This window comes from Aspergillus wentii (genome assembly GCF_001890725.1).
Source record: "Aspergillus wentii DTO 134E9 unplaced genomic scaffold ASPWEscaffold_7, whole genome shotgun sequence".
Lineage (NCBI taxonomy): Eukaryota > Fungi > Ascomycota > Eurotiomycetes > Eurotiales > Aspergillaceae > Aspergillus > Aspergillus wentii.
The window spans coordinates 576,504-603,969 of NW_024467838.1; the positions used below are offsets into that span (position 1 = coordinate 576,504).

At 49.8% G+C, this 27,466-nt stretch overlaps 8 protein-coding genes across 8 annotated transcripts; 5 read left to right on the top strand and 3 right to left on the bottom strand.

Moving 5' to 3' along the window:
* Window positions 1-34: 34 nt before the first annotated feature.
* Window positions 35-1,671, bottom strand: ASPWEDRAFT_43882 (pirin family protein). The gene has a single exon (XM_040836132.1). It carries the CDS (start codon window positions 1,407-1,409, stop codon window positions 300-302), a length of 1,110 nt encoding a protein of 369 aa, XP_040685552.1. The 5' UTR covers window positions 1,410-1,671; the 3' UTR covers window positions 35-299.
* Window positions 1,672-2,056: 385 nt separating this feature from the next.
* Window positions 2,057-4,346, top strand: ASPWEDRAFT_43883 (uncharacterized protein). Its single transcript, XM_040836133.1, has 2 exons — window positions 2,057-2,457; window positions 2,548-4,346. The coding sequence occupies exons 1-2, from the start codon at window positions 2,344-2,346 to the stop codon at window positions 4,033-4,035; spliced, it is 1,602 nt and encodes a 533-aa protein (XP_040685553.1). The 5' UTR covers window positions 2,057-2,343; the 3' UTR covers window positions 4,036-4,346.
* A 579-nt stretch (window positions 4,347-4,925) lies between these two features.
* ASPWEDRAFT_30842 (cytoskeletal protein-binding protein SLA1) lies at window positions 4,926-8,687 on the top strand (the record flags this gene model as incomplete). Its single annotated transcript, XM_040833473.1, has 5 exons — window positions 4,926-5,123; window positions 5,334-6,653; window positions 6,725-6,764; window positions 6,821-8,602; window positions 8,662-8,687. 5 exons carry the CDS (start codon window positions 4,926-4,928, stop codon window positions 8,685-8,687), a joined length of 3,366 nt encoding a protein of 1,121 aa, XP_040685554.1.
* A 995-nt stretch (window positions 8,688-9,682) lies between these two features.
* On the bottom strand, window positions 9,683-13,894 carry ASPWEDRAFT_53667 (uncharacterized protein; the record flags this gene model as incomplete). Its single annotated transcript, XM_040837925.1, has 8 exons — window positions 9,683-12,028; window positions 12,580-12,583; window positions 12,637-13,128; window positions 13,192-13,274; window positions 13,335-13,414; window positions 13,468-13,505; window positions 13,561-13,598; window positions 13,655-13,894. The coding sequence occupies 8 exons, from the start codon at window positions 13,892-13,894 to the stop codon at window positions 9,683-9,685; spliced, it is 3,321 nt and encodes a 1,106-aa protein (XP_040685555.1).
* A 2,191-nt stretch (window positions 13,895-16,085) lies between these two features.
* ASPWEDRAFT_30845 (phosphatase PAP2 family protein) lies at window positions 16,086-17,495 on the top strand (the record flags this gene model as incomplete). Its single annotated transcript, XM_040833474.1, has 3 exons — window positions 16,086-16,463; window positions 16,534-17,068; window positions 17,122-17,495. The coding sequence occupies 3 exons, from the start codon at window positions 16,086-16,088 to the stop codon at window positions 17,493-17,495; spliced, it is 1,287 nt and encodes a 428-aa protein (XP_040685556.1).
* A 2,237-nt stretch (window positions 17,496-19,732) lies between these two features.
* On the top strand, window positions 19,733-22,541 carry ASPWEDRAFT_641353 (PWWP domain protein). The gene is made up of 5 exons (XM_040838719.1): window positions 19,733-20,098; window positions 20,244-20,721; window positions 20,795-21,167; window positions 21,238-21,448; window positions 21,502-22,541. Exons 1-5 carry the CDS (start codon window positions 19,936-19,938, stop codon window positions 22,116-22,118), a joined length of 1,842 nt encoding a protein of 613 aa, XP_040685557.1. The 5' UTR covers window positions 19,733-19,935; the 3' UTR covers window positions 22,119-22,541.
* Window positions 22,542-22,964: 423 nt separating this feature from the next.
* Window positions 22,965-24,302, bottom strand: ppmA (type 2C protein phosphatase PTC7; the record flags this gene model as incomplete). Its single annotated transcript, XM_040828795.1, has 1 exon — window positions 22,965-24,302. The coding sequence occupies one exon, from the start codon at window positions 24,300-24,302 to the stop codon at window positions 22,965-22,967; it is 1,338 nt and encodes a 445-aa protein (XP_040685558.1).
* A 754-nt stretch (window positions 24,303-25,056) lies between these two features.
* Window positions 25,057-27,367, top strand: ASPWEDRAFT_43895 (putative pre-mRNA splicing factor). Its single transcript, XM_040836134.1, has 3 exons — window positions 25,057-25,244; window positions 25,382-25,415; window positions 25,483-27,367. Exons 1-3 carry the CDS (start codon window positions 25,203-25,205, stop codon window positions 27,003-27,005), a joined length of 1,599 nt encoding a protein of 532 aa, XP_040685559.1. The 5' UTR covers window positions 25,057-25,202; the 3' UTR covers window positions 27,006-27,367.
* Window positions 27,368-27,466: the final 99 nt, after the last annotated feature.

The window sequence follows — 27,466 nt, forward strand, 5'->3', positions numbered from 1 at the left end:
TTATCTCGCTTCTCGGATGATAGATTAATTGATGCTGTAACCTCACAATCTGCGCATCACATGCGGATTCCATTGGATGATATTTGCTCTGTGCCCTGACTAGCAGGGATTCATTATCAGCTAGTAGGGTGCTGATAGGAGCCCCACTTATAATACAGAAACATGGAGAATAACCACGTTGTGCTATGCTAGATGAACCGATGTGTAAATACTCAGCAGATATAAACAGTAGACATAATATTATAATTTTGCTCATAATCCTAAACTAACGCCGGTGCATAATACAAAAATCAAACCATCTAACGCATTCTCTTGCCAATATCGCTCTCCCATCCACGAGACTTCTCAAATCCATTGGATGCGGTCTGGTAGTCCAGCATCGCCTGGTAAACCTCTTCTTGGCTGTTCAGGACAAACGGTCCGTACTGGACCACCTTCTGGTCTAGTGGTTGACCAGCCACCAAGATGAAGCGCGATTCCGACTCGGCGTTGTCTGGAACAGATGCCTCGATGAAGTCGCCCTTCTGCTCAAACACAACATTGTGGTATTGCTTGATATTCTGGGTGGAATCGTTGGATCCGAAAATAGTGTTGCCGGACAGTGTGTAGGCGAAAGCATTCCATCCTACCGGGAGAGGCTGCGAAATTCGACCACCAGGCTTGATGGTGACATCCAAGAGCCACACGGGGGTGTATGCCAAATCCCGGACAGAGTCGACGCCGTGCGACTGACCCGAGATGACCTTGACAGTGACGCGACCGTCATCCAGATTGGCAATGGGGATCTCAGAGGCACGCAGGTCACGGTACCGGGGTTCGCACATCTTCAGCTTCTTGGGCAAGTCCACCCACAACTGCATACCGACGTTGGGGCTGCCATCGGGGTTTTCGCGGGGCATCTCCGCGTGCATGATACCCTTTCCGGCCGTCATGAACTGCAAGTCACCCGGTCCAATAGTGCCCTTGTTGCCGGCAAAATCCTCATGGTCTACACCTCCTGAAAGGAGATAGGTGATGGTCTCTTGGCCACGGTGAGGGTGATCGGGGAATCCTGCGCCCGCTCCAATGGTGAAGTGGTCGAGCATGAGGAAAGGACTGAAGTTGCGAAGCTTGGCTGTGCCGATGGAGCGACGAACACGCGCACCTGCGCCTTCAGCCTGCTCAATGGCTAGGAATGCCTGACGGATAGTGCGGGGAACAGCCATTTCGTTAATCGGTTTGACGATGGGGATGAACTCGGTGTCGATGTCGGGAGTAGTGGTAGTGAGGTTGTTCTTCAAGTACTGCGACAAGGTGATAGGAACTTGTTGTTGCACGTAGAAAACTAGATCCTTAAGTTTGTTGGTATTATTGTTATAAGAAAGAAGAATTGCTGTGATGCAAATCAAAAGTGACAGAAGCAGTTTCATCGACTCAAGCGGGGGGTATTTATACACGAGAGACTCAAGCACTGAACTGGGTAGAAGGTTCTTGGAGCAATGGAGAAAATATTGAAAATCAAGCTGTCAGCGTTAGTCAAAATCATTCATTGTATTCTGGATCCAATTAATCATTCTTATATGCATCTTTCTTAGCCCTGAAAGGTGGGGAGAAACCATCGACCACTGCTTTGCGAGGAATCAGTCATCAACAGCGATTACAAAGAAGGGCGTCAGCAATGGTTAAGCGGCGCTAACCCAATGCGGCAGTGAAGGTCATAACCTAGAACATATATGAGAGTCATCGAATGCGATTATTTTTCATTATTGATGATTATGGAATTTTTATGGCTTTCAATCAAAAAATGCATGGTATTGTTAAGAATCAAATAATGATTGCTTAATCTAGACATCCGGACTACCGAAAGGAGTTTGAATCTGCAACCTACATGGAGTAATGCCAGCAATATTTCTCCTAGGAGTATTGAATATACTCATAATTAAGAAGCATAATACAAATAATAACCGATTGAATGGCATAATTATGCCAATATTACTACGGGGTATGATGCATAATTATCCTCTGTACCGTAAAAACACGTGCTGCAACCCCGATAAGGCCACTGAGCGATCCTCCACGCCAGCCGAATAGCACCACTCGGTCCAACCGAGTCTCACCAGCTGTCATGTTGTCCGTCCGGCCTTGCTGCAGCACAATGCTTTCTAGCCGTTAATTATTACAACATATCATGTTTCTTATCTATATTTGATACTGGTTTTCTTTTCTGTAATTGCGACAAACGAACTCGCGTCGCGGGCCCGAAATACGAAGCTTTCGCGATCTTCTAGCCCCTGCGGGGAAGCTCCTCCATCCCAACTGGCTTGGGAAGCACATACCATTTGATCTCATCCAACGACGAACATCATGGGGCAACGAAGGTTTATCGCACCTTTACTAGCGCTGGCGTGCGCTACGTCCGGTGTTTTAGCGAGCAAGAAGGTGTTCAACATCCATGATGATCTTCTGGCATTCCCTCAAGTATGTTTTCTCCGGATTCCCAGTCTTGCAGTCCAATACAGGCCTCACTTCCCTCTAAAGATTGTCTTTATTAAAATTTCCTCTGTACAGTTCCAAGTCCTGTTCCCCGAAAGCTACGTCCTCGAATCGCAAGCAAGGGAGTTGCTACAAGCGCAGGCCTCGACATTCGATGAAAACCAAAAGCATTCCGACAAGAATCCGCAGGTTTACATGGGAAAGGATAGTTCATCAGACCCTTCTCACAATCAAAACGGGGCAAATAAAGATGAATCTGCCGTCACATATGAAGAAATGACCCTCGAAGGACAACGGTATCTCTGTCAGATCCCGCACATCGACACTGGTGATCTCAACCGCACTCGCACGGAAGAATCAAGTGAAGTTGAGAAGCACAAAGAGCTTGCACGGGCCACGGATCGCGGTCTTGAGCTTCTGCGCGACATGGAGGGCAAATGCATGTATTACATATCCGGGTGGTGGTCTTACTCTTTCTGCTACAAGAAGCAAATCAAGCAATTCCATGCTCTCCCATTTGGCAGCGGGGTCCCCAACTATCCACCTATGGAAGACCCAACGACACAATCGTTCATCCTGGGAAGATTCCGACGAGGTGATGATGATGAAATGGATGGTGAGGCTGAGCGAAAGAAGGCAACAACCACAGACCTGGCGGAACTTCAGACGAAAGGGGGCTCGCGATACCTCGTACAACGGCTCGAGGGCGGGACTAAGTGCGACTTGACAGGACGGAACCGAAAGGTTGAAATTCAGTTCCATTGCAATCCCCAATCTACGGACCGAATTGGTTGGATCAAAGAACTTACGACCTGTTCCTACCTGATGGTGATTTATACCCCCCGGCTATGTAACGACGTCGCTTTTTTGCCACCTCAACAGGATGAAGTGCACTCGATCGAGTGTCGAGAGGTCCTGACCCCTGAAGAAGTTCCCGAATGGGAGGCGATGCAAAATTACCTCTCGTCTCAGCAATTGGTCGAGTCAGGAGAGTCGTCCGAGTTTGCTATTGTCGGTGACATTCAGGTGGGAGCCCAGAAGCTGGTTGGGACAGAGGGCAAGAAGATCGAAAAGGGGCGTGTTGCCTCTGCTGGCGAGGAGAAGGTGGATGTGGTTGCCAAGCGCGAGAAAGGGGAGGTGCAATGGCTGTCCAAGGAAGAGCTGAAGAAATACGACCTTGATCCGCAGAAGATTGAAACATTGAAGAAGCAACTCGAGGAGCTGGCCAATGGCAAGGACTGGACACTAGAAGTTGTTGAGGCCAATGGAGAGCGCGGGCTTCGGGGCATTGTGGACGCTGATGAGGAAGACGAGCTCGAAGGAGACCGTGCCTACAAGGAGAGAACCAGTGAACGCCCAGGAACCAAGCCTGCGCCAAATGATGGAGACCAGCCACAGCGACAGGCAAAGGAGACGTCGCAGGAGGCATCAAAGCAGCAACCACAGGAGCGACCTGGGCAGCAGCCCGAGAAAAAGGTAGAAACCCAGGAACAGAAGGAACCAGAACCCTCATATGGGGGATCAGAAAAGGGTAGCGAAGAAACGTTCAAGGACGAACTATGAGTTGATATCACCTTTTGTACTGTACATTCTGATTGCATTTTATCAATTTCATATTCCGGTCAGGCGTTCAGGGAATCTACTTTGTGGGGAAATGTAGATTGGATCTAGAGAATTCTCCCTATTAACCCTTTAAACGATCATCAGAATGCATCAATGTTACTATTCCAAGTGGATCGTCCGATGCCAGGAACCGTGTGGATTCATTCATGCCCAAATACGTCAGACTCTAGGTATTGAGAATGGACACCCTGCTTCAACAATCTGGGCTATCATGATAGAAAATAATAACAATAAATAGAATTATCACCCCGTTCATACTATTCTCCAAACATTAAATCCATCAAAACCCCCCATAGTACTTTTTTATCCCTCACTTCCTGCCATCGTATCTGACAGGCTGCAGAACGTGACCGCCTTCCACGCTTCTTCCGCCCGCCGCCCCTCAAACCGTCCAACTTCCCCCCCAGAAGCTGACGATCCACAACAACTCCCTCCCTCCCTCTCTCTCTCTCTCTCTTCCTTCTTTTCCTTCTCTCCCCTATCCTTGAATCGACAATTTTAAACTCCCCAACCCCCCTCTTCAACCGCCACCTCTTTGCTCTTCCACGTGGCCGCATCTCCAATCCGTCTGCCAACTTCTGGCCAGAACTATTTGCCAAGGCCATTCATCCCCCCGACCGACCCAGTGGAGGTATCCCCAACCTCCGATTTCGAACGGCGACGGCAACCAACGACGACGGATCGATTCCTCCACGGCCCGACAAGAGGCGCTATATCGCAATCTGAATGCTATCCACTCAGCAGCGGTAACGCCAGAAGTGGTCACATTATAATCACTCCCTTCATCGTTATCTGACCGGAACGGTGCGATCCCGGGGACTCATTCCATAATGGGGTTCCTCGGAGTATACACGTCCTTGTACGATTACCACCCTCAAGGGGAGGGAGAGCTGGAGCTTCGCGAGGGCGATTTGCTCTATATCCTCGAGAAAAGCGCCGAAGATAGTTGGTGGAAAGCGAAGAAAAAGGCAGAACGGGAAGACGAGGATGAACCGGAGGGTTTAGTACCGAACAACTACGTCGAGGAGGTAAGGCCAACCTGTTATATTCTATCGATCCTTGTTTTCAGGCCGGATTTCTTTTGGAGGATTTTTCTTTGTCTATGCCGTTGTGCGGCTAGCTACTGTCGTCCGTTTTATTGCGGAGCGATAGTGGTTTTGCCCCTGAAGCAGCCTCCTGGAGGTTGCGTTGGGCTTTAACATCATTGGCGTATGCTAACAGCTCGTTATGGCTAACAGGCTCAACCTATTCACGGTGCAAAAGCGCTTTACGATTACACACGCCAAACAGACGAGGAGGTATCCTTTTCGGAAGATGCAGAGCTTGAGGTATACGACACCTCGGATCCGGATTGGACTTTGGTGGGCGTGAACGCAGATTTCGGATTTGCCCCTTCGAATTATATCGAATTTTTGGAACATCATGCTGCTCCTGCCGCCGCAGCCGCCCCCGTTTCCCCGCCTGTTCCACAAGAGTCCCCCGCTCCCGCTCTTCCGCAACGACCAGCGGTGTCGGAGGTGCAAGAGGACGAGCCCGAAGCCCCAACATCAAGCTCTCCAATCGACACAGCTCAGAATCCAGCAGCTGCAGCAATCGCGGATATTATCCATAAGCAGCACGCATCTGCCGCCGACCCCGAACCCACCAGGGCTGTGCCTCCGCCTCCTGAGCCCGTCTATCAGCCATCCTATGAACCCGATGATGAACCCTCGCCTCCACCGACTTTACCACAGCGACCACCGTCTGAACATGTTGCCCCGCCTGTGCGCCAATATTCTCCCCCAGAACCCTCTCCACCCCCACGGCCGCGGTATCCCTCAATCAAGGACAGTGACCGAGAAGGACACGTGCAGGAGTCCCCGCCTTTCAATAGGGTTGGCGGAGCCACCCCGCACTCTCCTTCTGGTTATCACTTGTACAACATCAACGAAATGGTGGAGGCAATGGGCAAGCGGAAGAAGATGCCTACAACCTTAGGTATCAACATCGCCACCGGTACTATCTTCATCTCTCCGGAGGGCGATGGCAACCAGCAGGAATGGACTGCGGACAAGCTTAGCCACTACTCCATCGAAGGGAAGCATGTTTTCGTTGATTTGGTACGCCCCAGTAAGAGCATCGATTTTCATGCCGGCGCAAAGGACACCGCAAGGGAAATTGTGTCCGCCCTTGGTGAAATCGCAGGGGCCTTCCGGGCCGAGGGTCTAAAGGAAGTTATCGCTGCTGGATCTGGCGGTGGTGGACAGAAAAAGGGTCAGATCTTGTATGACTTCATGGCGCAGGGTGATGATGAGGTGACTGTAGCCGTTGGAGACGAGGTGATCGTCGTGGATGACACCAAATCCGAAGAGTGGTGGATGGTTCGTCGGGTGAAGAATGGACGAGAGGGAGTGGTTCCAAGCAGCTATGTCGAGATAACTGGAACCGTTTCCAAAGAGCCCACTGGAGTCGAATCAGGCCTGTCGTCGGTCGAGAAAAACCGATTGGAGGAGGCGCGATTGACTAAACAGGCATCGCGAAAGTCCAAAGCAGACTCAGTGGACTCACCCACCTCTGAGGTAAGCAGAATTCCTTCGATAGTGCTATTTGAACCGCTTAGGTATAGGATGATGCTAACAGCCCTTCACAGCGTCAGAGCAAGCGCGATAGTAAAAGCAGCAGCAAGCCAAGTAAGCCCTGAAATATTTTCCCATATAAGAATCTCTCGTGCTAATGATGTTAACAGAGCCGGACCCTGGTAAGACGAGATCTTGGACAGACCGTACCAAGACATTCACTGTGGACGCGCAATTCATCGGTCTCCAAGACGGAAAAATTCACCTGCATAAGCAAAACGGCGTTAAAATTGCCGTTCCAATTGCAAAGATGTCTATTGAGGATCTAGAGTACGTTGAGAAAGCGACTGGGGTCTCGTTGGATGAAGATAAACCACTTTCCGACATTCGTCGCAGCCGTACTGAGCCGGAGACACCCAAGCCAGAGGCCAAACGATCCGGCGCGGCTATACAGCAGTCCGACTACGATTGGTTCGATTTCTTCCTGAAAGCGGGCGTTGGTCCGCATCAGTGCGAAAGATATGCCCAGAACTTCATCAAAGATTCCATGGACGAAAGCATTCTGCCAGATATCACGCCAGAAACTCTTCGAACTCTTGGTTTGAAGGAGGGTGATATCTTGCGAGTCATGCGCTACTTGGACACTACCTTTAGCCGTACAGGTGCCAAGTCATCTAAACTGAGAAATGTCAGTTTTGGTGGAGAGGAGGTTATTGGTAATGGCGAGGAAGGTGGTCCAAGTGGTCTCTTCTCCGGCCCTGGCGGTGTCTTGCGCAACAACACTCGTAAAGGCCGTCCATCCCCAGCCGTCCAGACCGGCGATGTAGTTGATCCGAAGGCTTTCGAGCAGAAGGACACTCCCAAGTCTCCGGAGCAGAACGAAACCCCACCAGTTTCTGCTGCTGCCGAAAAGCCTGTCCAGCGCGGGTTTGACGACGATGCGTGGGAGGTAAAGCAGCCAAAGCAATCGGCAGCTCCTGCGCCTGCACCTGCACCTGCACCTGCACCCGCATCCCCTCCGGCCGCGGTGTCACCCACAACCACCCAGCCGCCAACCCAACAGCAGCTGACCGGGGCTTTAGCGGACCTGTCTATCCTGCATCCTCCCCTGCAACCAAACGCCGCCCCGCCGGCTCCAGCCATCCAGGCCCAACCAACGGCTGTCCCAGCGGCGCAGCCAACACCCTTGCAGCCACAACAGACAGGAGCTACTCCCGGCTTTTTCGCTCAGTTGGGACAGCCCCAAGGATTCAGTCCCCAAGCGACCAGCTTCCAACAGCAAGCAAGACAGCGTCCTCAGGCCCCTCAGAATTTGAGCCAGAACTCTCTCCTCCCCCCTCCCCCGCAACGACCGCTGTCAGCACCTCAGAACTTCCCTCAGCAAAATTCCTTTGGTGCCACTCCTTTGCAGCCTCAATTGACGGGAATCCCTCAAGCAGGTCCCCCAGTTGCTCCTCCGGGGCAAAGTCTGGCCGAGTTGAGCCAGCAGCGGTTCCAACAGTCAATCCAACCCCAGGCCACTGGATTCATGCCTCAAAATCAGTTCCAAAATGGATTGATGCCACAGCCAACCGGTTTCCAGCCGCAGTCTCAGTTCGGAATTCAGCAGCAACAGCAGCAGCAGCCGTTTATGAATGGCCAGGGCCTTGCACCCCAGCCGACAGGATTTGGAGGCTTCCAATCCCCGGTCCAACAGCCAATGCAAACTGGTATCAACTCTGTCCTTCCTCCGGCATTGCAGCCTCAGCCTACTGGTATGAACGGCCTTACTGGAACACCCTACACCACATCACCTCCACCAGTACCTCCAATTCCTCAGCAACCGACTGCCGCGCCCCTGCAGCCACAAAAGACCGGACCACCTCCTTCTGTTCGATTCGGAGTCAAACCCGATGCTCCCAAGAAGCTCGCGCCCCAGCCAACGGGTATGAGGGCCAACCTCGCGCAAGCCAGTAAGCGTATCCAAACTATGTATCAAAATTTCAAGTTACTAACCTATCCCCTCTAATAGCGCCTCAAAACCCATTCGGCTTTTAAAACCAAACGGTGTATATATTTTCCTCACATTTTGCAACACATGACTGTTCTCTATTATACTTTTATCTCTCTCTTCCCTGTTGTCGGGAATTGCACGACATCTTATTCCGCCGCTTTTAACGCTTTCATGTGTACCGCAATTTAGCCATGGGTTTGGTCACTTCCACACAGCAAGTTCTGAAGAAATGCCTTGAGTGTCTTGTTTCTTCATGCAGCTTCAGCGACTTAGAACTCTTTCTTTTCTTTTTGCTTCGACATCGGTTCTGCTCAATACGTAATATTGGAAGACAGTTTCCTTTTCTGAAGACCTCACCTCTTTACTGTTCCCGATTTCACCACGGTTTTCTGATCAGGCTGATTCATCCCCGTTCCCACTTATTGTTTTGTCCATATATTTGAACGGCGGCTACATGATTAGTGTAACCGAGTGTTTCTCTTTCTTTTTCGTAACTTGAAGACAATAAAGGTCATCCAAGGTTGACTACATTGTCTATCACCACTCTATCTTTGGTCACAATTCTCATACTGTTATTTTGGATTTCTTTGTCTACTTGGCGTTTTCATTCCCTTTCTTTCTACCTTCTCTTCTCTTTTCCTTGTTGAAGTGTTATTGTGCTTAATTAACTTTACTCATGCCACTTTCTTTTGTTATTCTTTCTGCTATTTCAAAAGATGTATTTACGGTACATACAGGTTGTCGTTGGGCAAAATATACTATTATCCAATTCCAACTGGATTTAATGTATATATGGGAGATTGAGAAATTGAATATATATAAATGTCACCTCAGCACAGTAATTACAGATAAACGCCAACTCCAAAGAACCATCCGTCCTTTGGGGAAAATGTGGGAATCATAAGTGGTCATAAAAGATCATCACAAAGGGAATCTATAGCCCCCCGGCCGTGAGCTTTGTACATATTCTGTGTTCTGTCTTAGGGTGTCAATTATACAGTTCTTTACCCAGACAAGAATAAGAGGATATCGATGTAGATTACGCATCCTCCCAAATACCAAAAACCGGCAGATCTTCAGCCATGTAGAGAAGGCCATTATCTGGAAAAATCACATCGGAAAGTGGTGTCTGGCCTCGAACCTCTGGGCCTGCCATCCCCGTCCTGTCACCCAGTTGGCCAGAGGGAATGGTGCCTCCAGGCGAACAGCCGACGGGGATGCCTGTTGTGGTTAGGGCCGAGATGGCACTGGCTTCGTATGGGAGAGTTGGGGCGCCAGCGGTGCTACCATAAAGAGTGTCCCAGACGTCAGTGCCAGGTTGGGCAGGAATGGTGGTGGCAGTAGTGGGTGTAGCAGTAGGGGCAGTTGCGATGGGGTCAGAGGGTTGAGTAGGGAGGGTAGAGTCTCGAGGGGTGAGCTTCTCTGGGGAAAGAGGGGATGGGACCGTGTGGGCGCCGTTGCGATTGGGGGGTATTTCATTGTTTGAAGTTGAAAAAGTTGAAGGATTGGGATTATTGCGGTGATTGTTGTTATTGTTTAGTCCGACGTCGCCGAAGAGTTGGTCGACTTGTCTACTGCGACGTTCCATCCATTGGCGATTTCGTCGGCGGACGAACTCTGCTACCGCGGTACGTAGGTATTTGATGATTTGAAAAAAGCGGCATGCATGCGGATCGTGGGGGACGAAAATTTCGAGGAATTTTTCGGCTTTCATCATGCCATCTTCCAGTGGGAGAAGATTGTCATAGTCGGCGAAGAAGGCTGCTCCGAGGACGACAGCAGAATTGAAGACGGAGTTCATCAAAAAGGGCAATCTCTTGGGCAGGGAAGAATAGCGAGAGAGATCGTTGGCAATGTCGAGGCCTCGTAGTGCCGAATAGACACATGCATCGGCAAAGAGGGCGATACGGGAACCACCAGCCTGGGAGTCTGAAGAATTGGGCGATTCACTTTTGGTTTTTACATATTGAGACACGCGATATATGAGAAACGGCCGGGTTAAAAGAATGATTGACCAGTAGTACGAAGCGAGCACATGGGCGGCAGATAAGCTGCCCTCCAGAGTTTTGGTGTCGAGTTGCTCCGTCTGTGTTTTGAGGAAACCAGGCAAGCTTCGAACCCAAACACGATGCTGATTCGAGATTGTCTCTGCAACATTAATTGATATGACTTGCTTCATATACACATCGGTGAGAATGCGTTCGAATATGCGGGACAAAGAGATGACAGCCAGTGAGAGTTGCTCTTCTGGTGGTAAACGCTGCTGTTGTTCCCCTGAAGTCAAGGCGTCCTCGCGAGGGTCGTAGTCGAAATCAGACGTTGCCGGGGGCCGTCCCAAAGACGCGCTGAGAAACAGATCCATCATCCGCAGACTTTTCCATACACGCTCGCGAGCCCGTCGCTCCCGAGTACAAAAAAGGGCATTTGCGTCTTTCCGGTGTATACCGACCGCGTATGCGGCCCGTAGCGCAATGCCGAGATTCATGAACGCGCCATTGCGCCGGCAAGCGCCCAGCATGTACATAGAAATCAAGATATATGACTGGATCGTGTAGAGACTAGGTGTTTCTGTAAAGGCGGAGAATGCGAGCTGACGACCGCTAACAAAGTACCGCTCTGCCTGGGTCTGGTTGGTATTGGATACCTGGGCGCCAATAGCAAGAACCATTAAAAAGATAGAGCTGACAGTGTCTTCATCGCCAGTTGGATTATCGATCCAGTTGGCTAGGCGCGGGTGGAACTCGTTTAGGTCGAACAAATCCAGCAACGGACTGGTGGCGAGCACGTATTGGCGAGCCAGGCGTTGGGCTTCGTCATTGCTAGGAGGGTCAATCAGTGACCCTCGCTGGCTGCTAGGATTACTTTGGAAAGCTTCAAGCATCGAATGACGCGAGTTATCTTCCGTAAACTCACACCGGCCAATGGAGGAAGATACAATCCGCCGCACACTCTGCACAAAGGACAAGCTTGCGGAGTCACCAATGTACATGAATTTGCCTTGACCATCGCGCAACAATCGGGCAACCTTTGGCACGGGAGCAGTTCCATCCCGGTCGTCTCTTGTCTGTTGTTCCATATCCGCGCTATGATCCTCAAGCGAGTTCAGAAGATGGTCCATGGCCGTCTGTCGCTGCGGGGTGGGAGCCATCTGTTCGCTAAGCAGCATCGTTTCCTTGGGGCCACTGGGCTTGAGCAACCGCGCCGGTTTGTCCGAGAAATGGCATTCTGACTCTTTGCGACGTTGTACACAGATTGTACACGGTTGTTCCCCATTGCATTTTTGTTTCCTTCGCTTACAGCTATCGCAGGCTCGTCGACAACGGAGTCGTGCTCCAGGCGTTGTGCTGGCTCGGGGCATGGCGGATGTGGCAGGTATACCGGATATCTATCCTCCGTTTCTAAATTGACATTTATCAAGACCGAAGAAAGAATAGAACTACTGGCCCTGACGCCGGACTCAGGTCAGTATCTGCCACTGTTTGATAGTCGGCGGGAAATCGAAACAGAATCCAAACCGGCTAGCGCGGGGAACTTGACAGTAACCGGAACATTCCTTCCCGGTTGATTTGATGGCCGCGATGGATAGAGGTAAGAGGCTGGCCGTATAGACGACGCGATGGAAACTTGGGAGTGAAACGAAGATGAAGTTGTCGCGATCGACCGCTTCTTCCCCGGACTCGAATAGTGTGGACTGCGGAGGAGCTCCGCGGCTGACTAAGGGAACCGCTAAAAAGCTTCATTTTTCTACGTAGATTAAGTGATCGACTTCCAAGATTCCTAATGGGCTTATCATTATCTTAGTGATTATGATATATCACACTACGGGGTTTATCGATTTGATGATATCTACAGATCAGGCAGAAGATCTGCAATGCATGCATCATACATACAGCGGTACTTGTCTGATTAAACCGTCAAATTCCATTTAGATATTACTTTGCTGTAGCACGCTATCATATTAAATAAATTTAAACCCAGAAAAAGCATTTTCACTCTGGTCTGAAGGAAACGATCTTGCCCCAGGTGTCAGCTGTTCCCCAGATACCATGACGAAGACATGAGAGTTGCACGATCTGGCTGTGGTCGACGAACAGGTTCACATCGATACCAAACTCCCGAATGTACCAGTTGTAAACCTTGGGATCCGCGGCTTCGAACATGACGCGCTCAGAGGGGAGCTCCTTCATGATCTTGGATACAACATCTGTCCGCCACGTGTCGACGTTCTCGGTGATGCCCTCGGACTCGATCATCAGGCGCTCAACGCCAGCGTTGAGGAATTTATGGCCCAGGTTCACCAGCTTGCTGGGGTCAGAGGTGCCAATGGCTTCCAAACCAGAGGCTGGGGTGTCACCACCAGCGCCGAACTGAATACCCAGCTCAGGCTTAGCTTTCAGCTTGTATGAGTGAACCTTGTCGACGAGACGAAGCCAGTCGTCTTCGGGGAATGACAGGAAGCCGGAGGATAACTCGATCACATCGAATCTAAGGGGAAGGAAATGTTAGCATTATGATTGAAAAGTCAGGTAAGTGGGGGAATCGACGAACCCCAAGTCCTTGCATTTTGAGAGGTACTTGTCAAAGACGCTGTTTGGGTCTGGGTGAGTGAGGAGGTGCTCAGCCCAACCACCCTGTTGTCGAGTTTCTCAAGTCAGTCAAAGCCTCACATCACTGCGCCTGACATTGCATACCGTTGATACGTAAACACCATGCTCATGTGCAAGTTCGATCAATTCTCTCAACGGCTTTTCCTGGAAGAGGGAGAAAGATCCTAAACTGCGGGTTAGTTCATGTACAACCATGAAGTAATCAGGTCCAGCTAACCTCCTGCAAACTTGAGACCATCAACATGTGTTCCCATCCTACAAGCAATCATCAGTGGCCATTCTTCGTCTGATGCACTGTACAAAGCCTTACGTTTCGAGCACGTCCGCCAGATACCGCTTCCCCATTACCTACGTTGTATAAATCAGCCTCCATATTCGGTCCACCACTGGAGAATATGACATACCGAATAGTATGGTCCTCTGATTTCGGTGACGCCCTTGGACCTTGGCTTTGCAGGTCTGGGGTTCGATCTAGCAAATCCGAAGCCATCATTCTTATCCTGGAGGAGAGTGATATCCTTCTGCTGGGAGGGCGTGGTCGAAAGTCCTCTAGCTCCTGTCAATACTGAGGTCTTGGGGATCTGACGAGCAGCAAGACCGAAGAAACCTCTCGACGAGGTAGAGGTGAGCTGAGGTGCGAACATCTTTCAAAGGCAAATTAAACAGTCTTCTGTGACGCTTCCTTGAAAATTAAGCTTTTGATTATCGCAAATCTAGTTGCGTTTGGATACTGATAACGAGAGAGGATATATAGCATTTCCTCCAGTGAACTAGTTGATCTACATCTTGCTGAACAGGACAAGGGCGAGTCGGTTATCCATCAACAACCATGGTGTGAGGCAACTTGACGTAACAGATATTTCATCCGTGGAGTGACAGGTTCCAGTCACTACGAATGATATAACGTCTCTCCGCAAGATACTAAACAGAACAGGATGAACGTCGTGGTTTGATTTCGGATGAGGTCAACATGGCGACAGTCGGACAGATTCATGACGTCAGTTCATGTGAAGTACCGATTGTCGGAGGTTCAGTGTATCAATTTAAAAGGAGTCCGGGTATCTTCACTTTCTGGATAAATCAAGGGTATTGGTGTGACTTGAGTGAATATATCCACGTCTCACAGGACCCATTATGCACTCATGATCTCCATCGCATGGTGTTTATCTGCGAAATCAAACGCTAATTTTGATTGGCTCGGTAGTCGGTGTTTACAGAATCCGTCTGAGTAGCACGTGATTTCTGATTCTTATCACGGCAAGTCATCGCCTGACTCGCGCAGTTCGTGGCCGTATGAGGCATCGAAGACCGAGCTCCGTCGATGCTGTGTTAGACCCAGGCCCGTGTGGATATCTCGGACGTGAAAAAGACTGCAAATTCCATCTCCAACACCCCATTGATCTGCAGCACACTTTTGATATATTCTGTAGGCACCAATTTTATCCCACTTCCTAAATCACCCGCATTCCTGCAGAAAAACCAAAAAATAGAAAAGCCAAGTAGTGCCAAGCTGCCAAGCTGCCAAGTGTCTGATTAGTAAGCGGAGCGGGAGCGGCCTCGATAGTGCGTCTTTCCAGCCGGGCTCGGAGTCGAAAATGTCCGAGATGGAAGAATAATTGGATGGGGATCCATAATATTAATAAAGGGATGCAAGAGATGGCTCTCGCCTCAAACTAGGGAGATAGTCCTGTGGTTGTTTGGTTGCAAATGGCTGGCCATGGAGCGTTTGATTGGGGCCGGAGATAGTACGAGGACCGGGAGTTGCTAGGTCTAGGTGACTACCAGGCAGCTAATGATGCGAGGGTATTCAGCTGTAAGGCCCGCTGTGCTTTTTCTTATTTGAAATAAGCACCCAAGATAAGAGACGTGTTTCTTCCGTGGCATAGATACACCGATTCTGAAAGGAGACATATGAAGCGCTCATCAGGCCTACTGCGACTGTACATGCTGGAATCTGCCCATAACCTTAAGGGCTGTAGGGCTGATCCACATCCAGCTAGTTTGTTGATCGTCTATCCAGATCTGAGCAGTGTTACTCAACGTGGTGTACATAGTAGCACAATACACAGAGATAGATAGCGACATCCTGAGGGATTCCAGATGAAGCACTCTGACACCAGGCATACAATATTACTAGGTACACCATATTCAGGCTGCACCTTGCCTGGCCGTTGTTTTGAAGCAGTAGGCTCAGATCATCGCCCGAGATATCCGAACAACCCGAGCTCGTATATCGTATAAGCCCGGCACATAACAGGCACTATTATACTCCAACAAATCACCCGGCTCCATATTAATGCAATCCATTATCAAACGGACCAGCAGCTGTCCGAATCCGACGGCGCCCCAATCCTCCCGGATCCCAGATTCCATCGCCATTGGCAGCCGCCAGTGGCAGCTTCTTTGTTTTCCCTCTGCTCTCTGCCCCATCGCCAAGATGAGCCCATTTGGCACCGGCTCGCAAGACCCTGCTGTGTCTCCAATTCTCATCTCCCCTAATCTTCGTTGGGCTGAAAATCGGACTATTGGTAAAATAATTTGTTCTGTTCCTCCACCACGATCAATCAGATACAGCTAAAAATGTGACTTGTTCGCTGCAGTCACACGACCCCCCAATGTCCGAACGAATCCCCTCTTTCGTTCTCTCGTTATACACCGCCGCATAGCCTCGCGTCTAACGCAGACGACGTGCTTTTTTATTGCATTTTTCTTGTCCTGTATTATCTATTCCCCGTCGTTCGTTTAATCTTTTCCCATCCCGGTGGATGGTGTCCTGATCCATTCTCTCTCCCCTACCCCCATCTCACTGGAGATTCAACCATTCATTCTTTCATCATGGGAGTGGGAGGTATCCTAGAACCTCTGGTCGTTGTCGTTCTCCTCTTCGGAGGTACATGGATCAATCGGACCAAGAGTTCCTCTTCATATCCAGCCAGGATTCGTCGAAAATCCGTCGATTATTCCCGTTCTCCGTCGCCCGATTATCTTGAGTCGGGTCCTCCCAGTCCAACTGCCAAAGATGGCTTGCTTGGCTCGGGATCAACATTGACGTCTGGTGAGGGTCGATGGCGCAAGCGCAGAATCGGGTTCTTTTCGTCTACCACCGAGGTCACGACTCCAAACACTGCTGTCTTTCAGGACCGTCTTCTCAGTCGTCTGCTTAGACGGCTTCCTTTCCTTGTCGAATGTTGGTATTGGGCATTGGTTTACTGGGTATGTTAGTTCTTCTCCAAGTGTCATGTTGTATCTGTTTCGTAAACGGTTGCTAAGACTGGAATTGCAGACATACCAATTAGGTCGAGCATTCACAGCGGTCACCCTCCAAGAAGGAACGGTCAATGTGGCGAGGAAACATGCGTTGCAAGTGGTTGAGATCGAGCAGAAATTAGGTATCTTTTGGGAGGTTCCTATTCAGCAATTCTTTATGCGACACCCGCTATTGATGACATGGATCAACTGGATTTACTCCTTCATCCATATCCCTGGAACCATCGCCTTCCTCGTCTGGCTATACTATTACACCACCACGCAGAACAGATTGGGCGAGTCGCAACCCGGAAAGCCTCGAGGTGAAGCGAACGGTTCTCCAGCAGGCCCGCTCCTATACCAAGCCAGACGTCGCACGCTAGCCGTCTGTAACCTTCTTGCCTTTGTGGTTTTCACTCTATGGCCCTGTATGCCACCCCGTCTGCTGAGTGATGAGAGTGTCGAGGGCCCCGAGGGAAAGTTGGCCCGTAGTTATGGCTTTGTCGACACTGTGCATGGTGTTGGAGGTGCAGGCAGCGTTTGGACCCAAAATCGATTCTGCAACCAATACGGTAAGTCTTCCTATTTGCTCTTCTTCTTTGACGGACGCTGATCGAGTGCTTAGCGGCCATGCCATCCTTGCATTTCGGATATTCCCTTATGATCGGACTCACCATCATGAGCATTCCGCTGCCATCTCACCAACGCCGGGCTAGCTCGCGTTTCCGGGTGCTGGGACTGCAGCTCCCATCCTGGCGTCGATTCGTATGCCTCGTCGCAGGATTCTCATACCCGTTCATCATCCTGGTCGCCATTGTCGCAACAGCCAACCACTTCATTTTGGACGCCGTTGCTGGGACAGTGGTCTGCGCCTTGGGCTGGAGATTTAACCGAATGCTGTTGAACCTCATCCCGCTGGAAGATTACTTCCTCTGTGTCGTCCGGATATATAAGCCCGACCCTGCGGTTAGCGAGGTTGAGGATGCTGACGATTCCTGATTATTATTCTTCCCCATGATTCGATATCCTCAATTGGCGTCTTATTCTTATGCTTTATTCATCTTGGGTTCGAGATGCATAATTTTGTAATGACATGACCATCTTCATCTTTCTTGGTTGTGAGCCCACCATTGGCTTGGAAGACATGGTGGCACTCCTTTCTTCTTGCAATATTGTTATCGTGAACCGAAGATATATATAGACATTCTGACTGTTCAGTATAATATGATAATTCTTCACCTCATGGTTGATCTCTGGGAGTTTCTTGGGTATTTCTTTGGTTGATCTCACTGTCTCTGAGTGACCTCATAAGTATAAAATATGCAGCCTAAGGTTAGAGCGCCTGATCAGATAAATATCTCAGCTTCTTCCATGACGAAAAGGATGATAAGATGAAATATATACTATATGATGATTGGAATAGAAGATATATGCTAAGCAAAATAGATGGAAATTGAGAAAAGAGGCTGTGGCGATGGTATAGTAGTAGCGAATATATGTTCCCAAATCATAACGCCATAAGTGAAATTTATCATCAGCATCCCATTTGAGGTATTCGGATACTTTGACAAAATAAATGAAGCTTCTGAAGAGATAGTCTTTTATCACCGACTCTTCCTGCAAGTTGGGCTGTCAGTGTAAAGCTTGTCGGGTGTCTGTTCCATCATCGACTCTCCCCACCACCAGCCACTTTTCCCCTCTCATCCTCGCTCCGTACCTCTTCAGCTCTCTTCCACGTCTTCTAACCGCGTCTTTCCCCTGTTATTGGAGCCAATTCATTCTTCACAACCATGAAACTTGGGCTTTCATCAATTTCTGAATCTCTTTCTTCTTCTATGTAATTAGGTACTTATCGCGGTGTTCGTTGGTGCCTGGATTTCAAAAAAAAAAAAAAACTCGGCTACATCGCAGCACCAGGTCAGATCTTCCCCATCTATCTATGTGTGCTGAACTGTTGTCTGGACACGGGCTACTTATAATCTTGCTACAGAGTCTGTATATAATGCTGCTAAATTATCAATATCGTTTCTTTGCTCCAACTTTCCGTCTCAAAGCGACGAGTCTTCTGCGTCGCCTGTCAACTGTTTCTCATACGTACTTTTGCTTCATCCGTGGAGTCAACAGAATCATCCTGGAATTCCCAACGTCTCTTGATGTTTTTCGTCTGCTGCAGCAGTGATGCAGCTTTAATGCTTGCCCTCTAACCTCAGGGAGATTGATCTTTTGTTCAGCTTGCTTCATTTGAATTGAACATAGTATTTTATACCCGTACCAGACAACGCGATTGCGGTCTACTACCAGATTCGCGTCGCTTGCTAGCTATCTAACATTTATTTCGTCTCATAAGAGAATATCTCCTGACAAAGAAGAAACGACGCGTCAAGCTCTTTGCTACAGTTTGTTATTTCCTATCCTACACTATTCTCGCGATGCAATGCTGACGTGATTGATAGGTAGTCTAGACAAGTCTGGCAAGATTGGTGAGATTCAGTTCATAAATATCCCCATCATACTCATAATGAAATTGGGATGAATGCGCGCTGTATAGAAACTATGCTGTGCGTGATCACGAATGGACACAGTACATATTCTTTTTTGATATGCACTCAGATACCTATGTAATGGGATCTTAAATAGCTCCAACTGACGGGCCGTTGGCTTTGCAAGTCCTTCAATGGGGATACCAAAGACTGGCAATGAAGTGGGATGCAAGCGCTTCAATTATCGGGTTACCCTATGTGTGGGGGTTGATGCAGAGATAATCGATTTGAACAGGGGCTGCCTTTCATCTGATTTTAAGTGAGACCAATGTGCCATTTGGGCATACTCGAAGAACGCGGAAGTGGCCCATCCTCATCAAGAGGTGGCCTAGCAGGAGAGTCGCGCAGGGTTCAGCACTGTGGCGGCCTGGTGGCTAGTGCGGTCGGCCGGTGCTGGGAGAGTCGCCATGCACTCCTCAACCAGCCAGAAAGGGTCTTTGGGAAATTGAGATGCGGTACAAGGATATCTACCCTGTTCGTATCGTGCCGGTGATGTCCCAGGAGGTCCTGAGCTGTTGTTCTGATGATCTGGCTGGGCTCTACAATCGCGTGGGAAGGGGTGATTCTACAAACAGTCGGTAACCAGACAAGGCGTGATTTTGTCTTTACTGAGCAAGACCTTTGACTTGTAGCTAGAGATGTCTGGGAACAGCAAGACTTTATTTAACTGTATATGGAGGTGATGATGATGATGTAACCATGGGTTCGTGAGTGCACGCGTTGTTCGACTTTCCCGCCTCCCGTCGCGACCTTCTCCACCACTTCTCTCTCTCCCACTGACAACCACCTCGACACCCTTCCCATCACCTCCACCACCCACCCCATTGATAAGCTTCGACCTCTTCCATCCGCATCTGGGCTTTGTCTCGTCTGGTCCATCTCGACATTTGCTGCGCATCATGGCTGAGGACAAGCCTGTTACCTCCACGCCTGCTGCCGACGCCGGCGAGCCGGCTGCTGAGCGCGCTCCTTCTGCTGGTCCCAAGGCGGGCGACGCAGCGCCAGAGGCCCCTCAAGAAAAGGAGACTGAAAAGGCCAATGAATCTGAACAGAAGGCAGAAGGTAAGAGCTTGAGAAAAGAAGAAAAAATTTTTGATTTTCTTTTGGCTTGGATTTTTGTTTTCTGGAGCTTTCGGGAGCTGTGTTACACAGAGCCCGCCTCCCTTTGGCACTTGGCATCTCTAACTCACCGTCTTTCAATCCATAGAACAAACAAATGCCGCCGAAGAGAAGAAAGAATCAACTGAAGCTCCAGCTGAGGAAGCCAGCGCGTCCGCTGAGACTGCCGACGCGAAGAAACCCGAAGAGAGCGCCGCTGCGCCTGCAGAGTCTGAGGCCGCTCAAGCACCGGACGCTAATGGAACCACCGCGTCGGCCAAGAAGGGTGGAAGCGCGAAGCGCAAGTCCACTGGCGGCGACCAGAAGAAACTGAGCAGAAAGAAGTCGCAAGTTCGCGTCACCCAGCTTCACGCGAAGCCTGGCGAGTACTATCTCGCACGCCTCCGGAGCTTCCCCCCATGGCCTTCGATCATTTGCGATGAGGAGATTCTTCCCCAGACCCTGCTCAGCACGCGTCCGGTGACGGCAATGCGGTCCGATGGAACCTACAGGGAGGACTACGCGGATGAGGGCAAGCGAGCTCACGAGAGGACTTTCCCCGTCATGTTCTTCCAAACCAACGAATTGTATGTGGGGAATAGTTTTTCTGCCCCCCCCCTTTGGTTTTCGCGAGTAGCATTTACTAACAGTCTATGACAGTGCTTGGATTCCCAACACAGACTTGACCCCCACTACCCCAGCTGCTTGTAAGGAGGTTTCTGAGAAGGGTAAGTCGAAACTTCTCTTGGCTGCTTTCGCCGTGGCTTCGGAGGGCCATGACCTTCAACATTTCAAGGACCTGCTCGCAGACCACCAGCGTGCGATGCAGCAGGAGGATGAGGAAAGAGAAGCCAACGCTGCCGCAAAGGCCGCTGCTAAAGCAGAAAAGGATGCCAAGAAGAACAAGCGGAAGAGCATGGAGATTGTCGACGATGCAGAGGATGTCGACATGGAAGACGCAGAGGAGACTAAGAAGCCTAAGAGCACAAAGAAGCGAAAGAAGGACACCGAAGCTGACGCTGAAGCTGACAAGGTGAGAAAATCCGTGACTTCAACTTTCAAAGCTGTCAACTAACATTATGCTGTCACCGCAGCCGGCCAAGACCCCCAAGACTGGTACCAAGTTGAAGTTGACTACCCCCAAGAATCCCGCGAGCGAAACAAAGAAGACTCCTGCCAGTAAAGCAAAGGCTGGCGGTAAGAAGAACAGTAAAGCAGCTGCCAGCGATGAGGGCGAAGACACTGGTGCCGAGTCCAAGGAGCCAGAGAAGCAGATCGATCCGCAAGAGCTGAAGCAAAAGAGAGAGAAAGAGAGTAAGGCACATTTGGATATTCTATGGCTGTGGGTAAAGGCTAATCTGTTACAGTTCTTTATATCCGCCATAAGCTCCAGAAGGGCTTTATCTCCCGTGACCAACCCCCCAAGGAGGAGGAAATGACCACAATGTCCGGCTACTTCACAAAGCTGGAACACTATGCCGATCTGGAGGTCTCGATTATCCGCTTGACTAAGATCAACAAGGTTCTCAAGATGATTGTCAAGCTTAACTCCATTCCTCGCGATGAGGAATTCAACTTCCGACGACGTGCCGTGGATATTCTGTCCAAGTGGAAGAATGTGCTTGACCCCGCTGATGAGAAGGACGATGCAAAGCCCAAGGCTAACGGTGTCCACAAGGAGGACAGCGTCGATACCCCCGTTAAGGCCGATGCTGAGGAGGAGAAGGAAAAGGAGAGCGAGACTAAGCAGACTAAGGCCGAATCGGCTGAGCCCCAGGATGAACCGATGCCCGACGCAGAAGCTTCAGAAAAGCAGGCCCCTGAGGCAACTAAAGAACAATCAGAGAAGGAAGCGGAAGCTCCTAAAGAGGCTCCTAAGGAGAATGAAAAGACGGAAGAGAAGGCGTCGGAAGAAAAGACAGGAGAGGAAAAGTCGGCAACGGAAGAAAAGAAAGAAGAGAAGACTGCAGAAGCAGCAGCATAAACATGAATCTATCTTCTTCAAATTGTTGTCTCTGAGCACTTTTCAACTATCTGTTTTTCGAGTGCTGCCTTATCGTTTTCATTTCTTTTATCCAATGTCTTGGTTCTCTGCTGGTCTATTGTGCGTTGTTGTTCACCCCCGTCTGTTTAATTTACTTTTATTCTCCTTGATTTATTTTTGGTATCAAGCGACGAAGCTGGGAAATGGAGAAATACAAAAAGCCTTTATTCCCTCCTTGCCCCTCTGGGTTCCATCAAAATTGCCATTGTTTTCTTTTTTGTACATCTACCACTGCTGTATGGCAATGGGACTTTGTCGGAGGAGTGAGCGACTCTTTCTTTTCATTCCGATTTTGATACGAGAATGATGAAATAAGAAGTGTTCTCTATATCTTATACTCTTATTTAGGATGGTAGGGATGAACTGCCGATATATCAGAATGGCAGTGAGAAAGGAAGTGGTAGACTCTTATTATGCCGTGCTGGATATGATATTTATTGGGTGGTGTTTGAGTTTTTATTGCCCTCGAGGTATTCCTTGATAATTGTTGTTCTCGAAAATGTAATTTTTTTTTTTCTTTTTTTTTATCGTTAAATCTTTTTCTGCTAATTCGGATTGTTTATGATGTCGAGCAAACGAGTCGATGGCATTCTAAAATCGGTCTATCTCGATGATTCTATCTGTTTCGTATTGGAACCGTAACCAAGCACTTTGTATCGGATTCATATCACGCTTTTGAGTCGGTTAGACAGCCAAGGATGATTAACTAGGTATATATAAAATAGGCAGATAAATCAGAAAAGAAAAGAAGAAGCAAAAGGGCAATCCGGCATGTATGTATCCGGCTCAAAGCCCATGGCCCTCCTCCACGGCCACGACGATCAACACGCAGATATCATCTACTTTTCCGCCCCGATACCAATCACCGGGGTAATAGCGTTGGGCCTCTTTGGCGAAGGGACCGTCCCGGCGGAGATCCATACTTGCGAGTTTGGCTTCGCGGGCGACGCTGGCTGCTAGTAACGATTGCAGGGCGTATGTTTGGTCTCCTGAGCTGGTGTTGGTTGGTTTCGGGGTGTTCTCTGATGATTGAGGTGGAGGGGGTGGGGGAGAGGGTAAAATCGAAGCTAGACCTTCTGGGCCAGTCAATTGCTCGAGATTATCCGACACCGTGATCCTTTCTGGGGTTGCGTTCCATGCTCCGGTGAGGATCATTCGATTGGTGATGATCTTCAGAATGTCCTGGTTGTTGAGATTATCAAAGACGCCATCTGTTGCGAGCATGAGGACATCGCCATGTTGCATGCGGACGTTGGTGACGGCCGCATCACGAGGGAAGTCCTCTAGGAAGGCACCGCCGAAGATGGATGCCTGTTTGCGCATGCGCGGGGGGATAATGCTGAGTTGGTAGGGGGTGTTGAAGCCATGGGTTTGCGGCGTCGAGTAATGATGCACGGCAGCGAGACGGAGGAGAACGGAGCCCGAATCGCCCAAGTTGGCCAGCTCAACTCGGCCGTCGTTCGTACCCACGCCGACGGAGGCCGTACTTCCTCCCGCGCGAACCGAGTCGTCCGCGACTACCTGATCGTAGCCCATTTGGAGGAGGTTCTTTGCGCGCAGCTTCTCCGGGGCCGAGTCCCAGGACAAGGCGGATTTGGCCATATAACTGCACAGGCCGTGGGAGAAGTCCGCAGGGTCGACTTTGGATTCCGTCCATCCACCCACGCCGTCTGCCACGGCGAAGGCGACGGGGCCTGGGTCTTTCCGTCCGACTCTGCTCACGAAGAAGGCATCCTCACCGCTGTCTGGCCGGTTCTTCCGTCTCACGGCTGGGTTTTTATCCTCCGTTACCAAACCCAGGGCATCTTGAACGTAGGGGTCGAAATTGTAGGCATTCTTGATCGGGTGGAATCGTCGGCCCTTGCCGGATGAGGAAACGGCGACGCGGTAGGAGATACGCGACGGGGAATCGGATCCCAGGGAGGAGGTTGAATGAAAGGTTCTTCGAGAGGGTAGGCGAATTGAGGCAAGGAGATGAGGATTTCGGTTTCTAGAGAGAGAGGAGGAGAGCCGGGGTGATCGGAGACATGATGCCGTCGAGGAGACTAATCTATCTCTTGTAACGGTTTGTAGGCTACTGCAGGCTGGACTGCAGGCTCTACCGGGGAGAGTCAGTGGGATCATCGGCGGAGATCGTCACCGGAGGGCCCTGTCCCACGCAATTCAAGACCCTCCAGCAATAACAGTGATACGAAGAGGCTGGTCTGCCAGATCATTTAAAGCTGAACGGGAAGATAAAGAGTGTTTGGCACAACCCAGGCGCATAGGATGTCCGGTTGGAAGCGGATGAAGCTCAAGGAGAAGATAGGATGCAGAGGATGTCACGGAGAGGATGAAGACGACAAGGAACAAGATCGGAGAATCTCTGGCTTATCAGGAAAAGTTCGTTGGGTATCGCAGAATTTTTTTTCTTCTTTACTCCATCGCCCCATCGCCAGCTGGAGAAAGCAAGAAAAGAAAGATTGACGGGATCTCCGACCGCCTGGCGTCATTCCGCGTGGCAGAAGAATCCTCGACAATTGGAAGATGGAATGGCTTCACGGCTTGAAGTCGAGTAAAGATACCCACGTGGGCAGGCGTTTTTTTTGTTTCATTAGCATATTTGATCTAAATGTTGTATTCATGGAGTTTGGTGTGGTTGTTGCGTATTAAGATGCACGGGCTGGTAGCTCGTCGTTTGCTCAAAAGCAATCACTAATACGGAGTAGAAAGTATTCAATTCAGATAGAAATGATAAATAGCCTCAATAACCCTGAAATAGGAATAAGCAATCTCAAGCGTCGTGGTCGATCATCAGTTGCCGTTTTCTGCCGGTAGCCAAAAAAGCGGCTTTCGCGCCCACTCAGTCTTTCGTCTTCTTCCATCCTCCAACAACTTCATCTGCTTCTCATCCGCCTCCTTGTTCCTACTTGGCAGACGAACTGGGCCAGAATCAACGGAATAGTCTACAAGAAATATTTCGATACTCGTTGATAGTGTCAGGCCCATTCGTGATAACTCCATCCAACCTGAACTTCGCCCAAGATGATGCACCCTTCGAGACAGGCGTACGTGGAGGAGGCGGAGGTAAGAAGAATTCCCTTCTTCTACTGTTTGACAATCCAATCCTTCCATGATTCGAGTGGAAATTCAATATTCACAATATGCTCTTGAAGCTTTCTTTCAGGCAAGACACGAACTGACGCCATGGCTCGAACTACTAGGATACGGATATGGGCATTGATCTTGCCAACATTCGTGAGTGATGAATACTGTACTTTTTTTTTTGGCTTTTTGACATTCTAATATGTGAAATCAAATATAGCCCTCGACCGCGATTATGAGATTCCATCCGGTGCAGCCGGTATTCCGGCGGAGAGAGCATCTGCGATTCTATCCCAGTTCGAACGAAAGCGAAGAGCAGCCGCCATGGCAGTACCGACGGACGATAATCGAGTGCGCGCACGACTGCGAGAACTCGGCGAGCCCATAACTCTATTTGGAGAAGGCCCTGTGGACCGGAGAGATCGACTGCGCGAGCTCCTGACCGACCTTGCGGAGAGACAAGAGGGAGCAGGAGGTGATGTGGACATGATGGAAACGGATGCGGATGAGGAAGCTGAAGAGGAGGCTGAACAACAGGAAGAATTCTATACGGAGGGCACCGAAGATCTGCTGGAGGCACGGAAGGCGATTGCGCGCTTTTCTCTGCCCCGCGCAAAAGCGCGCGTGGCCAGACTGAGAGAGGAGTCAACTATCCCATTACGGACGCACATCAAACATCGAAAGGCGATTAAGGAGAAGCTGAATGGTTTCGATCTCTACGGGTCTCAGATTGCAGGTGACCGTCCTGTTAGCATCTGCAGGTTTGCGCCAGATGGCCAGACCATTGCGACTGGAAATTGGGGCGGAGGCATCCGCTTGCTCACGGTGCCGAATCTTGAGGAGAAGGCCAGTCTGAAGGCGCATTCGGATCGGGTGGGTGGCCTATCTTGGGCCCCCGGTGCAACACTCCCAGAATCCAACGTTTCCGAATCATCTGTCAACCTTGTTTCTGGCGGCGGCGAGGGTAATGTGGCCCTCTGGTCTTTGGACCGGGATACACCATTAGCTACACTGTCCGGTCACTCTGGGCGTGTGTGTCGGACGGAGTTTCACCCATCCGGAAAATATGTCGCATCGGCTTCATTCGACACCACCTGGCGATTGTGGGACGTGGAAACGACTACGGAGCTCCAGTTGCAGGAGGGTCACTCGCGGGAAGTGTATACAGTGGCATTCAACAACGACGGTTCCCTCCTGGCTAGTGGTGGTCTCGATAGTATTGGACGTATTTGGGATCTTCGGACAGGGCGAACAGCCATGATCCTGGAGGGTCATATTCGAGAGATCTTTGGTCTTGACTGGGGTGTTGATGGATACCGAGTTCTGTCTGGCTCCGGTGATGGATGGGTCAAGTGCTGGGATTTGCGACAGGTACGGAACTCAGGTGGCATTGGAGCGCATAAGAGCGTTGTGTCGGATTTGCGATGGTACAAGGGCACCGAGTCGGCGGCTTCATCATATCTGCCGTCATCTGAAGGCCAGAACGGTGGGATGGATGTGGACAGCGCGACGATGACTTCGAGCGAACAACCGACACCCGTGCAACCAAGAAAGTCAGGCACTTTCTTTGTGAGCAGTGGATTCGACAAAAATGTCAACGTCTTTAGTGCAGATGACTGGTCGTTGGTCAAGACGCTGAGTGGACATTCCGGTAATGTTCTCAGTACAGATATCAGCAATGATGCACAGTGGATTGCCAGCTGTGGACATGATCGGACTGTCAAGCTCTGGGGCATCGAGTAGATGTTTAGGGTGAATTTTATCATCTTACAATCGATACCCATGTCTTGCTTGGCCCTCTATATTGCTGGAGCTGCCTACCAGATCGCATCATGAGATATATACAACCACTATCTTGTTGATGTCACCGCACACTCTTGACTGAGCGAAAATGAGCATTCCAAGCCATTGACGGCTCTTCGTCTATGACCAGGCGAAGTGATAGAAAATACCTCCATACCATAACAATCATGTAAAGTAACTGAGATAATGGAACTACCAAGAATGAGAACATGCTTGATGTCGGAAGCACCGATTTTTGGTGCTCAGTTGATAGATACAGTTCGCTGAGATTTAGTCAATTACAATGTCTATTTATTCCACCATGATGGCATATATATACGTAGATATTGTATATAAACATATGAATGGCTTTCGGCCAATATTCACTCTTGATGCACTTCAGTGAAAAAGTGAAGCTATTG